This window comes from Hyperolius riggenbachi, chromosome 7 (genome assembly GCF_040937935.1).
Source record: "Hyperolius riggenbachi isolate aHypRig1 chromosome 7, aHypRig1.pri, whole genome shotgun sequence".
Classification (NCBI taxonomy): Eukaryota; Metazoa; Chordata; class Amphibia; order Anura; family Hyperoliidae; genus Hyperolius; species Hyperolius riggenbachi.
In genome coordinates this window covers 99699050-99714539 of record NC_090652.1, presented here as the reverse complement: position 1 = coordinate 99714539, position 15490 = coordinate 99699050, and the positions used below count along the sequence as shown (strand labels likewise).

Here is a 15490-nt window from a genome sequence, read left to right as displayed (position 1 = left end):
AGAGGCCATAAAAGAAACAGCGGTAACAGTAGGTACTATAGATACGGGTGGGGTTTGGGGGGGGGGTCACCCATGGTGTTGCTAAAAATAACGAATGGTCTGTTTTAGCTAATGAAAGATCAGTGTTGTGTGGACAGAGCCTGCAGACCAGCAACATGTCAGGCAGCTCACCTGCTCCTCTTTGGTGTACAGCTGAAAACACTGCGAGAGGCTGCAGCACTGCGGCTGGTGGTGAAGCTCCCGCTGCAGCCGTACACTCTCCGAGTCTGGCACATACTCCTCCTCTGTGTTACCAAAGAGACTGCAAGACAACAACAGGGAGCATCACATGACTGAAGGGGGAATCCAAGGCAAAATATAAACTCAAGCATCTCGGAGATATAATGATTTGCTTATGTGCACATAAAGCTATAAGGAATATTTTCCGCTGCAAACTGCTATTGCAAAACGCACTGTTAGGCAACTGTGAATTTTGCCAAGCAACGTTTTTTTTCCATGCGTTTCTATGTGATTTTTATTTTTGGTGCTGCATTTGAGTTTCTTTTAATTGTATTGCTGCCAAAAAAGAAGAGTTAATTGCAGGGAAAAAAAAAATCACATAGCACAGCGCTTAGTGTGCAATTCTTTTTTTTTTTTTCCTCACATTGACATGACCCAAAATGCAATTGCTAAAAAATACAGGAGGGACGGCATTTGTGGTTGGTGAACAATTGAATTATATAGCCATAACAGCAATGGAAACCTTGAACCCCAATATCTTTTATTCTAGTGCAGCAATCAGCCAATGCCTGTGTTCTGGATCCTTTGGCCTGGCTGAAAGTAGGAGAGGCTGAGGATCAGCACAACAGTCACTTATAACTTATATAGGGAGCTTAAAGTGTACCCAAAGGCAAATTTGGAGAGAAATTAGCTACTTACCACAGAGGGAAGCCTCTGGATAATCCAGAGCAGGGGTAGGGAACCTATGGCTGGGAGCCAGATGTGGCTCTTTTGATGGCTACATCTGGCTCACAGACAAATCAGTAGGGGTTGATTCACTAAGCTACACTGCTCAAGCGGTGCAGCATAGTGTGGCAGCGCAAGTAACATTTTCAAGTAGGCACGCTATTGCTGTAGCATGTACTACTAACTTACTCACGCTCCCCCCAAAACAAATAACTGTTCCATTTGTCACACTCTGGACCCTGTCAGGTCCAGTGACTTTGCAGGGCGAGATCCCTGCACTTTGATTGGCCCAATAGGCTGCCCGTCACTTGACAGGCAGCCTATTGGGCCAAAGTGCAGGGATCTCGTCCTACAAAGTGAATCAACCCCCAAGTCAGCTAGCTAATTGTACAAGCTGTTCGTCTGTATTTCTCCTGTCTGGCTCTCGGGGAAATTGCTGATGTTGCTGAAACCCAAGAGAAGCTGAAGACGTGTCTGACACTTCCACTGCCCAGCGGATCAACTGTATACACATCACCATGGCAACAGGGACGTGAGCCCTCTGCTGCGCATGTGCACTGTCCCAGTTTGAAACATATTGTATGGCTCTCATGGAATTACATTGTAAAATATGTGGGGTCTATGGCTCTCTCAGCGAAAAAGGTTTCTGACCCTTGATCCAGAGGCTTCCACATACCGCCCTCGATTTCGCCGTTCCAGCACTGGGACCCTCTGAACCCATTGTTTTTTTAAATTACGTAATAAAACATACTTCTCCACGAGTCAGCAATATAGGTTTCTAAACCACGGTTATACGTTTGTAACAGTTACCACTCATTGAAATAATTAGAACCATTAGACCAGAATCTTTATGTAAAAATATATTCCTGTAGTTACATACAAAGAATATACAAAAATCACATACAACAGAGATTTGTTATTGAGAAACAAAAGGTAAATCAGGTAATATTGCCCTTACACAATTGTGACAGTTGATACAGTTGTTCCAGAGAAATTCCCTTTTGGAAAAGTCAGTCACATGACCCAGAGAACTGTGCACAAAGTATGGAGCTGCCAGCAAAGCTGGAGCCATTGTCACACAGAGCGTGATGATACTCATCTCCTTCCTCCACACCCCCCAGTAGTGTAAAGGAAGGGGGTGAGCAGAGTATGTTCTGTGTTCACTAGAAAAATGTGGTTGGTGCTCCTCCTAGCTCCTCCCCAACTAATTCCTGCAGGTGACTAAGGAGGAAGGCTTCTGGGTAAGGGCCCTTTTCCATTATCATAGTGATGCGAATGCAGCTACCTCGCCACATCGCATCACTTCCACTGCCGTTCGCATCACTTCCGCATCAGGAGGCGGAAGTGTATGGAGGGGACGGCGTGGGGATGCGGCTGTGCAAGAATCTGCAGCATGCTGCAGATTCTCGGATCGTTTCAGACCACTCTGCACACAATGGAAACTGTTCCATTGCCATGCATTGCTTTTAGGACACCCGTCGTGCGATGCAGCTATGTGGCCGCACCGCATGTAATGGAAACGGGCCCTAAACCACAGACTGCTATTCAGTCTAACTGCACTGTATCTGACATTAGCACAGGAAGCCAGCTTTGCAAACTCAGCCAGCCAGGTTATGTTGTCTAATAAAGAATATACCCATTGAGAATTATGATATATTCCACAAAAACATTCAAACAGCACAAGCCTGAAATAGAGATTCAAATATTTAAAAACACTTTAGACAACATAGATGATAGTAGTAATAAATGCAGTAAACAGGTAAGCCTTATGTCTATGTTTTGTATTCCCTACAAGGCAGTGGCAAAGCACAATATATCCATGCTCTGCTTCTGCTCATATAAAACTGCTCAGGAGGCCAAGAAAAGCTTCAGCCTGGTCGTAGCTGTGCTGCTGTAAATGAAAATGGCTTCTGGTGGTAACGGATTAAAGCGGCTGATGAGATGTGATTTCCCCCAAGCCTGTCATTACTCTGGGTAATAGTGTTAATGAGTGGAATAAGTCGGAAGTGGTAGACTGCTCCTAGCTGTGAGCTGTCAGGCCACACTTGCAGAGGGTAAACGCTCTCCTGCTTTTCTCCTCAAATGGCTTGCTGCGGCTCTAGGTGAGAATATGGTGTGAAGATAATCAGCGTTCACAGGATCGCCAGGCCTGGACCATGCAAGAATAACACGCTGAATCAATCATACGTTTGAAGGAATCTGGATTTTGCATCTGTGCTGGGAATAATCTGATGTCTGCTGCCTGCCCAGAGCAATGTAAAGCAACACACTTACAAGAAGATGGAACAGGGCAAATCAGGCAAATCTACCCCCCAAACGAGCGTTCCCCGGTGTCCATCTTCCTACCACAGGAACACGCGACGGCACACAATGGGTGCGAAAGAGAGTTCAAATGATCGCGGCACTTTGCATAGGAGTAGTTCCGAGCCACCGTGACAGCTGTAATCCACGTTTGTGTAATCGCCCACATGTATTCACATTATGAAGTCGCAGAATTGATCGCTTGTCATGGCAAAAAACCTGTCGGTCTTGGGGGAGTTGCACGAAAAGTTGTGTTGTGGGTACGTGTCTTAAAGTGGACCTGAACTCTTGCACTGGACAGAAGAAAAACAGAGAAATGCACCCCGTATATAGTTAGAGAGTTTAGTCTGTGTAATTCGCCCTCATTTGTGACTAAGCGCAAGTTGTAATCTGATCACTTAGTCGTGTCAGCTGACTGCTGCATTTGTGAATACAGGATGTTAACAATATGTCTGCTTCCATAAAAGCAGGAAGTACACAAACTGCAGATTTATTGCAGGATTTCTATCAGATATAATGCTGGGAATACACGATAAGGTTTTGCAGCAGATTTGCTCTCCGATCATTTTTCCAATTGTTTTTCTGATCGATTTCCATTCACTTCTATAAGAAATCAATCTAAAGACGATCAAAAATCAAATCGGACATGTTGGAAATTATCTATCGAACTATCTATCTGCCAAAAAAATCTCATGGTGTATACCCAGCATAACAAAGTATTGTTTTTCTTTAAAGGTTATTATGCTGTTGCTAATCTGAGATGAAGTTCAGGTTCGCTTTAAGGTATAATCCAGACACATGCTGCTGTACTCACCAGCTACACATGTTTGCAGCAGAAGATAAAGGCTGCACTTGCTTGGGTTTATGGTTATGATAAAGAATATGAATGGTATCAGACTGTTTATGTGTGGTAACCACTGGAGACAAAGGACTTTTTATTAAGCTGCCTTTACCATCTATAGCAAGCTCAGTTTAGGGCCCTTTTCCACTACCCCACGTTTTGCGATCTGATTCCGATTGCTAACGGATTGCAAAATGCAAGGTACAATGAAGCTAATAGAAACCAGGGCTGTGGAGTCGGTCCAAAAATCCACCGACTCCCGACTCCTCAGTTTAGGATTCCACCAACTCCGACTCCTCTAATTTGCATATTACAATTTTGTTGATTAACAGTATGTAACGTGAAATTCGTCTCTTAACTGCCAACGCTTAGGAATTTTACAAGACAACTGAAGTGAGAAGGATATGTAGACTACTATATTTATTCCCTTTAGGCTAAAACTAGTCCTTGGTAAGGGTACTTGTAAAAGGTACAGACCGGAACAAAGAAAATCTATCAGGCCCTAGGCAATGTAAGTGTGGGTGCATGTAAGAATGATGTGCAGGTACTCTGCAGGGGAATGAGGAGATTCTTCCTCTATTACACATTCTTCATGCACAATCTGAACAAGGTTTATGGGTGACAGACAACACCTCTGTTCAATGTGCACAACATTCTCAGTGGATTCCCTGCAGCTCTGTGGGGAGTGCATATGTAGAGTATAGTACTACTGTGTATCAAAGTAAACATGAGACAGATGAAATTAAAGTTTTATACATACCTGGGGCTTCCTCCAGCCCCCTTCAGGCTAATCAGTCCCTCGCTGTCCTCCTTCGCCACCTGGATCTTCTGCTGAGTCCAGGTACTTGAGCAAGTCTGGTGTAGTGCGCATGCACACACTCCGCCGCCGAGGGCGTACTACACCTGCACAGCACTATTGCGCAGGTGCAGAATGCTCCTGGCTGTGGAAGCGGCACGTAGCCAGACTGCTCTGACTGGCTGAATTACCGGGACTCATAGCAGAAGTTCCAGGTGGTGAAGGAGGACAGCGAGGGACTGATTAGCCTGAAGGAGGTTGGAAGAAGCCCCAGGTATGTATAACACTCTTCTTTTCATCCGTCTCAGGTACCGTTTAATTCGTAGTCACCAAACAAAATTTTAACAACATATCAAATTATTTGATTTCATGAGCAAAGAGAGTGCATGCATTTGCATAAATCAGCATCAATGCAGAATTATTTCCATCTCATTGACCATCTCTATTAGTGACACGGCTACACATCAGGCTTTATTCTTACAGCATAGACGTTATTTAGTATATATAAGAGATTCCTGTGTACACATCATATATACTGTACAGTCACAATCAGATATGTATATCTGACTTTAAAAATACGGGGACTGCTTTATTGAAGCAGCACAAGTAACTAATTTTGATTGGTTTATTTCATTTTTGTGGACGGAGCACAGCTATTACTGTATATATACATTATTTTTAATGACTATTATCTGAGAAATAGAACATTTTATCATATTTTCTATTTTAATTACAGTTACAAATTCATTAGGAGTCGGAGTCGGTGCATTTTTTCCCGACTCCGACTCCAGGCACACAACATTGCTCTGACTCCGACTCCACAGCCCTGATAGAAACGGCTGCAACCATTTCCATTAGTGCGATTGGATTGCGTTGCAATTTTGGCCTGAGCGCAAATGTCGTTGGATGCTCATAAGCTATATTATACTGAGTGTAGTAGCTCAATCGCATTAGTGGAAATTGGTGTGAAACACGATTGTGATCGCGTTTCATAGTGGAAAAGAGGAACCCACTAGATCGATTTTCTGAGCGTTTAGTTTAGGGAGAAATTCAAACCGCAAGCAATTTCCCTAAACGCTCAGCTAATGTTAATGAATGGGCCAAATTCCACTGGAGTGATTGCAATTACCAAATCGCAAAATGCAGGACATGCAGCATTTTTCACGGTAAGCGTTAGCATTTCTGCAATGTAAAGTATATAAACGCTGGCGTAATCGCTCATCAAAACCTGCATAGAGCGATTTTGCTAGCGTTTTGAAATGACTGCACACGGTAACAAAATTAAAATGAATTGAAAGGACCAATCAGAATTTAAACTGCTAATCGCTACACAATCGCTGGCAAAAAGCTGACACTTTTTTTAAACGCTACCTCAATCGCTCATGAATTAGCTTACAAACCGTTCATACAAAATGCTAGAGATTGCAATTAGCAATTAGCGATTTGTAGTGGGTTCCAGGCCTCAAAGCAGTTCAGGTACTGCCTCTATAGCACCACTTTCGGAGCTAGTCTACTTTAGGGGACCCACCGCAAATCCCCATACACAAATTGACCTCCGTGTAAACTGCAACGAATGTCCGCCTTCCCACAGCCACTACCCCCACATGTGCCATATCGTTAGAAAGCTCGGGATCTCCTCTATCAAAATATCTTAATCTTTTCAGGCTGTGATACATAGTGGAGAAATAAATAGCCCAGAAACGCTGCGCTTCCGTTTGTAGCAGCCATTTGCTTTGATGTGTGCTTCATCCTGATTGGAGAAATGCTGGTGCTGGGGGGGCGTGACTAAAAGTAGACTAGCTCCCATTGGTTAGTCCACAAACTGTTTCTGAGCTTTGTAATGGTATATCACTGAGGTAAATTTGTCTAAGGTGGGTCCCCTAAAGTAGACTATTCCCCGAGCTGGATATACTTGTTTACATAAAGCAATATAACAATCCTACACTGTCAGCAGCATAGTTATATGAGAACTGACACGAATAGTGAGAGCCACAATGAGCAGCGGGCTGCAGTGTCCATACATCCACAGCATGGCAACTACCTGCCAGTGCCTGGCCAGGAACTGTAGCCTGTAGCTGCTTGTTTTGTTCTGGCACGCCCTCAGCTAACAATCCCTCCAATGAGGAGAGAGAAAAATATTACCAGCACAGAAGTAAGATGGCCGACGGAGCCGCGATTGTGGCCGTTCGGCGCCTCGTACAGAGTGAGTTTCGTTTTTTTTCTCACCGAAAGTGGCACCATTCATTAGAGCCGATTCTCAGCTATCCGTACATATATGACTTGAGGGGTTTTGTACGAGCTGAAAGCGTAAATTCTTTCCGTTTTCAGCACAGCTCAAATTCTCTATGGGGATTTGCGGTGGGTCCCCTAAAGTAGACTAGCTCTAAAGCTGTGCTTTACAATATATGCTGTTAAACTGTATGACAGTTTATATAACTACCGCATTTGCAAGTCTGGGCCCTTCCTCCTCCCCAAGGCACACATTTTTTTATCCGAGATATTTGTATCATGTGACTACAGTTTCAGAGTCTGTATATACAACTTTAACACTAATGCAATATCTGTGGAATGATTTAAAGTTTGCAGTTCACTAACAACTACCATCCAATCTGAGTTTAACCAGTTGAGGACCATAGGCTTACACCCCCCCTAGTGACCAGGCTATTTTTTACAATTCAGTGTTCTGCAGCTATAAAGGACAACTGAAGAGAGGTATACGGAGGCTGCCAGGTTTATTTCCTTTTAACCACTTAACGACCAACGTCAGCCGATCGGCGGACGCAGGTCACAGTGGTGTTTCCATGGAAACGGACGCTCGGCGCTGTACGGAGACAGCTCTATCACTGAGCTGGACCCTCGATTGGCCCAAAAGATGATCGCCTCTCATAAGCTGATGCCTATGAGAGCCGAGCACATGGATTGGCTCTCCGGGGGAAGGGAGGGATGCTAGGTAGGGAACATTAAAGTAAAATACAAATTTTTATAAAAAATTATAAAATTAATAAAAAAAACAAACGTCGCAGCAGCAATCAGATGCCACCAACAGAAGGCTTTGTTGGTGGCAAGAAAAGGTGGCAAAAACAAAACAATTTGTGTGCTAAGTAGAATGGCTCTGCAGCGAGCTTTTAGATGTGCCAAGTTGGTAGAGAAATATCCCAGTAGGCTCAAGGCTGTACTGCATGTAGTTTGTATGTTCTCCCTGAGTTTGTGAGGGTTTTCTCCAGGTACTCCAGTTTCCTACTATGTCCCAAAAACTTTCAGACAGGTTTATTTATCTTACCCCTTCCTTCCTCCCCTCACCACAACAAAAACAAAATTGGCCTTAAGCCGGCCATAAACTTATACATTTCCACCCAATGTTCCAAAAACAAATGATTCCTTTGTGATAAGGATCCATTCAAAAGGAATACTTTTCCAATGGATTCTAGCAGGGAATCGATCGGCCTGCTGAGTTGCACTGTTCAATACAGTGCAAAGCTATGGGCCATCGATTTGTCAATGGTCCCCGGTTGTTTTAAATATTCCATCCTATCCGATGTTTGATTGATTTTTAGTCAAAATTTATTGATATAACATTTTGGGGGCAATCGATTCCAAGCAGATGAATCAAAACTGCTTGGAATCGACAAGGAACGAAATGAGAAAAGATGTATGGCAACCTAAATAGGAACATAAGACTATGGCTATAGTAGGGACCGGAGTAAACAAATCGTAATCATTTAAAGTAGGTTATCATCTATAAAGAGTTCTGGCACGGTTTATAAAATAGAAAAAAATCGCTAATATAGGATTGCGACATCGGTAACCATTATCAGATCATTCATTTCATACTTACACGACATAGTAAATAATATTTGCGATGAAATAAATCATTTCATACGACGGACGGACAGAAAGAAAGATATCCAAAGAAGGTGTGCACACCACTTTAAAAGGAACTTTTTATTGCTCCATCACCATATACGCACAATTGATCGTAAAAACCGATGATTGTTTCAGGGCCCCAAAACAATCGTCTGTTTTACAATCGATTGTGTGTATATGGTGATAGAGCAATAAAAAATTCTTGTTAGAAGTGGTGTGTGGACCTTCTATGGATACTTGTATGGACTTCACCACCTCTGCTGGACGATCCTTTGGATTACAAGCTAGATAGACAGACACATGCATGTGCGTGCCGTACGCACACATGAGGCCAATGTGCATGAACTCTTATAATCAAGCCTGATGGTATAAAGATTCTGAAACTCTGCATCAATCACATGGTGACACTAACAAAGCACAGAGCATGGCTGACTTTGGTGATAAATGAACTAATTTAGCTTCGACACAGATTGCCACTAAACAGTGAACAAGGAATCCATAGCAGAGCGATGCAAACAAGTCTGCTTTCCAACAGCAGCAGATGATCAGTTCTGGTACCCGGGCTCTGAAGACAGAGCTACAGCACTGCTGAAGAACATTCAGACAAGCTTGTCACCAAGGCAATTAGAGAGCTGTGCTGAACATCGCAGGCTAGCAGACACCTTTCACATGCCGAGTAATAAAACCAGACAGGTGCAGCCTAGATCAACTAAGCTATCAAAACTGACTCAAACAGGGCCATGCAGGAATGAGCTCTCCAGATGCTCTGCATTCAGAACACCTCATCTGCTCAGTGACTCAGCTGCTCAACACTCGGGATGTCACCAAACTCACAAACACAAGACTAAGCCGCCTTTCTGGATACGGAATGAGAAATGATGTCCAAAGCTGGAAACCCATATTGGTTTGGTGTGGGCGGGGGGACGTAATTACAACTCCTCAACCTTAACAGGCAAGCAATATGGTCGTCATTTAAAGCAGAACTGTAAAATGCTAAAAAAAAATAAAAATAAGAAAATAATAGGAGTTTCACTTACCTGGGGCTTCTGCCAGCACCCTGCAGACGACCTGTTCCCACGCAGCCGGCCACCGATGCTCTGGTCCCACGCTGTGGCTCACTTTCCCATGGAGAACTGCGCCTGCATGGCCCTGGTCGCACCTCCTCGTTCACGTTCCCCTAGCCGGATGTGTACTGCGCTGGCACAGTAGAGATTTTCTCATACTGCACAGAGCGCTCCTGGCTACAGGAACGCGTACTAGAATACGTGTGGCCTGGGAGCAATGGTGGTCGACTTAGAAGTCAACCTACATTGCGAGAAAAAGTGAGCGGCGGGGGAACCGAGGATCGGTTCAGGACTGCGAGGGCACAGGGCAGCTGCAGGGGGCTGGCAGAAGCCCCGGGTAAGTGAAACACTTATTTTTTCAGCAGTTTACAGTTCCGCTTTAAAGGACAACTGAAGTGAGAGGGGTATGGAGGCTGCCATATTTACAGTATTTCCTTTTAAGTAATACCAGTTTCATGGCTTCCTGCTGATCCTCTGCCTCTAATACTTTCAGCCATTGACCCTGGAACAAGCATGCAGCAGATCTGGCGTTTGACATTTTTTTAGATCTGACAAGATTTGCCACATGCTTGTTTCTGGTGCAATTCAGATACTACTGCAGCCAAATAGATCAGCATAGCTGCCAGGCAACTAGTATTGTTTAAAAAAAAATAACTATGGCAGCCTCCATATTCTTTTCACTTCAAGGGTCTTTTAAAGCAGTGTTTCTCAACATTTTATTGGTATGTACCCCCTTTTAAAACCCAGTAATCACCAAGTACCCCCTAGCATAGTAAAAAATTATCACAAGTACCCCTTGACAAATATATATTTGATTGTAGTACATGATAATTGGTTCTAAACAATTTCCAAGCATTTACTATTGCTTTTAACTAGCTAGAATGTTAACTTGGTGTTGTTTACTTAAGCAACTAATTTTATAGCCTCAGACCTAAGATCTTCTCTCGCCCAGCTCTGAAGAACACTTTTACACAACCAGCCCTCTGGCAACTACATATAGCTAAACCTGGTGGTGATGTTACGCCATGTCAAGGCAGGCAGCACTAGTTAGTTAGTTAGTTAGTTATTTAGTTAGTCCTCTTCTTTTTCTTTTTCCTTTTTCTTTTCAGCCAATTGATTAAGAGAATAAACACCAACAGTGGAAGCTGCTCTACTGATGCTCTTTTGTTCACTATTCCCTTACCCAGTCAGGTGAAATGCCAGCTTTATGGCTTTATGGCTCTTGCTACTGCTATTGATGAGGCTACATCAAGCATCAAACCATTCAATCTTTCAAGAACTCTCTCACATCGAGAAAGACACTTAATCACCACAAATATATTACCTAACAGCTAAAAACGGGTTCATACATCACTTTCAGTCCCTTCAAACCAGGAAATACGCCAAGTGATTGGTAGGCCCTCGGCCACTGCTCCAAACACTCCCCTCTACTGGCAGTCATATTCCACCCATCTGGCCCTACGGGGTTTGTCCAGCTGGCTCTGGGATTGACCTGTCAGACCAGGACTGCACATCAATATTAAATACCCCCCCCCCCCCTTCCTAATCTACTAGGATTTATCTCAAATGTTAACACAAATGTGAGCCAGTTCGCAATTCTCTGACAATGTTTGTTGACAACTTATGTTCATGAATAACTTTAACAAAACTCCTGTTAGATGTAAGATGTATGCCTTGCAACATGTAACTGCATTACAACTCATTTATCTTGATCAATAAAAACAAATGTTAAAAAAAAAAAAACTTGGTGTTGTTTAAATAAGATTTATCATTTTCTAAATCTCTATAATTGTTATTCTTGGTTAAGTATATCAAGCCAGAGTACCCCCTGTAACCATCAGAAGTACCCCCTGGGGTACGCGTACCACACGTTGAGAACCTAGGTTTTAACCACTTAAGGACCAGGGGATTTTGCACTGATCGGTGCTGTGTGGGCTCTACAGCCCGCAGCACCGATCAGGAATGTGGCAGGGCGATCAGACTTCCCCCCTTTTTTCCCCACTAGGGGGATGTCCTGCAGGGGGGGCCTGATCGCCGCCGGCTACTACTGTTTTGCGGGGGGCTCCTCAAAGCCCCCCTCCGCAGCGTTTTCTGGGCTCCCCGGCTTTCCCTCCCTCTACCTTTTTTTCTGAGCGTTGCAGGACGGAATTCCGTCCTGCGCCTGATAGGATAGGCTTCTGCCAATCAGAGGCCGGGGATCGCCGATCTACGTCACGGCGCTGCTGCGCAGCAGCGCCGTGTGATGTAAACAGCGGGGATTTCTTCCCCGGATGTTTACATTATGCGTGCGAGCCGCGATCGGCGGCTCGCACACTGTTCACGGAGGCAGTCTCCGTGAACTAGCATGGAAAGGCCGTTTCCATGCTATACCACTAACGACCCGCCGACGCCTATCGGCGTTAGGCGGTCGTTAAGTGGTTAAAGGACATCTGATGTGAGAGGTATATGGAGGATGCCATATTTCCTTTTAAAGAGACTCAGAGACGAACGAAAGTACAGCTTTGATACTTACCCAGGGCTTCCGCTCTCCCCATAAACACATCTATGTCCCACGATCCTCCCACAATCTGCCATTCAGCCGCAGTGAGACCTGGTAACAGGCTCAGTGACGTCAGTCCGGGTCTATTGCGCATGCGCGGGAGGTCCGCAGATGCGCAGTAGCCCCTGACTGGCATCGACTGAGCCTGGTAACGGAGCTCACTGCGGCTGCACGGCAGACCATGAGAGGATGGGGTGGAAGGAATGTCCGGGTAAGTTTTAAAGCTGTATTTTCGTTCGTCTCTGAGTCTCTTTAAATAATAGTCTATGGAAGAAGATGTCTGCGCTCTGTACAGTACCCTGAGGTGCGTGACACTGTTCAACAGTTAATCAGTTCCAACTCATGCACCAGATGGATTATCCACGGTGTTCTGAAGTCACAATCCTCAGAAAGGAGATAAAAACAAGACAAAATATAGGCGTAATAGTGTAGTATCCTCTAGCTTTTGTGCACCTCCACCATTGTGTTTGTGAACACCCGCATATAGATTAATGCTGAGCGCTCACCAGATGGTTATGCTGCTCAGTCACAAACAGCAAGTAAAGCATATCAAACATCATCCACTTTGGGCCTCTCAGTTGTCAGTCATCAGTTCTTTGGATAAAAGATAACAATACATAGTGCAGTATCCTTGATGTAATTATATTCCTCCACCACCAATTTAACCGTGATCACAGCACTCCACTGTAGCCGGTAAGTGTCTACACACTTGTGCAACCATAGACCCACAGCCAGTAAGTGTCAATCACAGTTTGCACCTTCAGTGTGAGCCCACACCTGCATCACACAGTTGCGCTCACCAGAACTTGGTGCTGCTCAATCACACACAGCCATAAGTGTTTTTGTACGACTACGCCTATAGGGCACTATGCAATGCTGATCCAGGATGCTGGATTTTTAAAAGTTATATGCGCTTTTTACTGAGGAACATGTGAGTGTAATAGCACTTTTTTACTGCCATATTAAAGTCTTTTATAGCGCTATGGAAGCGTCTGCTTAGTTTTTATAGGAGTGTGGGCTCACACTGTAGGTGCAAACTGTGATTGACACTTACTGGCTGTGGGTCTATGGTTGCACAAGTGTGTAGACACTTACCGGCTACAGTGGAGTGCTGTGATCACGGTTAAATTGGTGGTGGAGGAATATAATTACATCAAGGATACTGCACTATGTATTGTTATCTTTTATCCGAGGAACGGATGACTGACAACTGAGAGGCCCAAAGTGGATGATGTTTAATATGCTTTACTTGCTGTTTGTGACTGAGCAGCATAACCATCTGGTGAGCGCTTAGCATTAATCTATATGCGGGTGCTCACAAACACAAAGGTGGAGGTGCACAAAAGCTAGAGGATACTACACTATTACGCCTATATTTTGTCTTGTTTTTATCTCCTTTCTGAGGATTGTGACTTCAGAACACCGTGGATAATCCATCTGGTGCATGAATTGGAACTGATTAACTGTTGAACAGTGTCACGCACCTCAGGGTACTGTACAGAGCGCAGACATCTTTTTCTATAGACTGACTTATTTTTTTGTGGTGGTGCAAACCAGTACTGGAGCCTGTGTATAATTGTGGAGGAGCGCAACATCTTTTTTCAATATTACTCTTTAAATAATACACATTGCCTGGCATCCTGCTAATCTTACATGCATCAGTACTATCTGAAACACTCACCTTAAACAAGCATAAAACTTCAATTCAAACTTCAGGGGCTTTAAAGTGAACAAAATGTGCCCAGTTTTATTTACCTAGGGCTTCTTCTAGCCCCCGTAGTCATTCTGGTCCCTCGCGGTCATTCCGCTCTGATTTCTACAGCAGCAGACGCACCACAGTCGGTGCATGGCTGAGTCAGACAGTTTTTGGAAGTTAAACTGGGCATATTTTGTTTAGAGTATCTTTAAGTCAAACCCCTGATGTGCATACTTGTTGGTCCATCACTAAACGTAATATAGGCAGAGGATCAGCAGGACAGCCAGACAATGTTGCATTGTTTAACTACTTAAGGACCTTGATAATTGAAATCTATGCCCTGTTTTGTTGGCTGGCTGCCATGGTGTAGATTTCAATACACAGACGCCGCACGTTCGACGCTCCCAACGATCTCATTGCCGTCTTCCTCACTCGCTCTGCCGTCTCTAAAACAGCAGAGTCCTGCGAGCGGGTCAGGGGCCGATTTAATTGGCTCCTGACCCTGTCTATCATCGTAAACAGCTCCCATTGGCATTGATAGGCAGGGTCGGGAGCCAATGAAAGCAGCTCCTGACCGGCTCACAGGAACTCTGCAGACAGAGCCGGCAGACTGGGTAGCCCAGGGTCGCGGTGACCCGTTGCTATTCCGCCGTTTCTTGTACCAGAGTTCTCTGGTCCTTAAAGGGGCAGAGACCACTGGTACTTAAAGCGGTCTAACACCCAGCATTTCAACTTTGCTTTAAAAGAATGCTTACAGCTTAAAAACTATTATGCCAAATTTTTTTTAAGCAGAAATTCACTGAATGGGTTAAACATGACATTTTAGTGTTGCATTTAGCTAGAAATCTGCATCAGTGCTGAGGTTTAGATACAAATCTATCATGTTTGGAATGTAACTAAACAAAAGCCTCTCAGAGAACACAGAGGGCTTCCCAGACAGGCTTTTCAGAGGTTTATTTGAATTCCAAACATGATACATTTGTATCTAAACCTCAGCACATGCGGATTTCTAGCTAAATGCAACACTAAAATGTCATGTTTAACCCATTCAGTGAATTTCTGCTTCAAAAAAAAATCTGGCATAATAGTTTCTAAGCTGTAAGCAATCTTTTAAAGCAAAGTTGAAATGCTGGGTGTTAGACCGAAGTGGTTAAAAGGAAATAAATATGGCAGCCTCCATTTCCCTCTTACTTTAGCTGTCCTTTACAGTGAACCTGTGCCCAATATGTGTTGAAGCAGCCTGCGTATATAGATTTAACATCCCTGGCGGTATGATTATTTCCAGATTATTTTTCCAAAAGCAGTGCAATTTTTTCACACCCTTTCAGACCCTAAAAATGATATGGCTTGATAGATCTGCGGCAGCCCGGCACATTCCACAACTCTGATGGATCTAACTCGGCATTACTGCTCTGAGCTGCGGATTTCCATACCGAGCCTGACT

General features: G+C 44.0%; 1 protein-coding gene across 1 annotated transcript in view; it reads right to left on the bottom strand.

The window, feature by feature from the left end:
• The window catches only part of USP31 (ubiquitin specific peptidase 31), a 141846-nt gene that overhangs the window by 21268 nt on the left and 105088 nt on the right, over positions 1 to 15490 (bottom strand). Inside the window, exon 11 of the mRNA XM_068244449.1 lies at positions 172 to 301. Within this exon, the coding sequence (XP_068100550.1) occupies positions 172 to 301 (130 nt within the window). The remainder of the gene's footprint in view (positions 1 to 171; positions 302 to 15490) is intronic.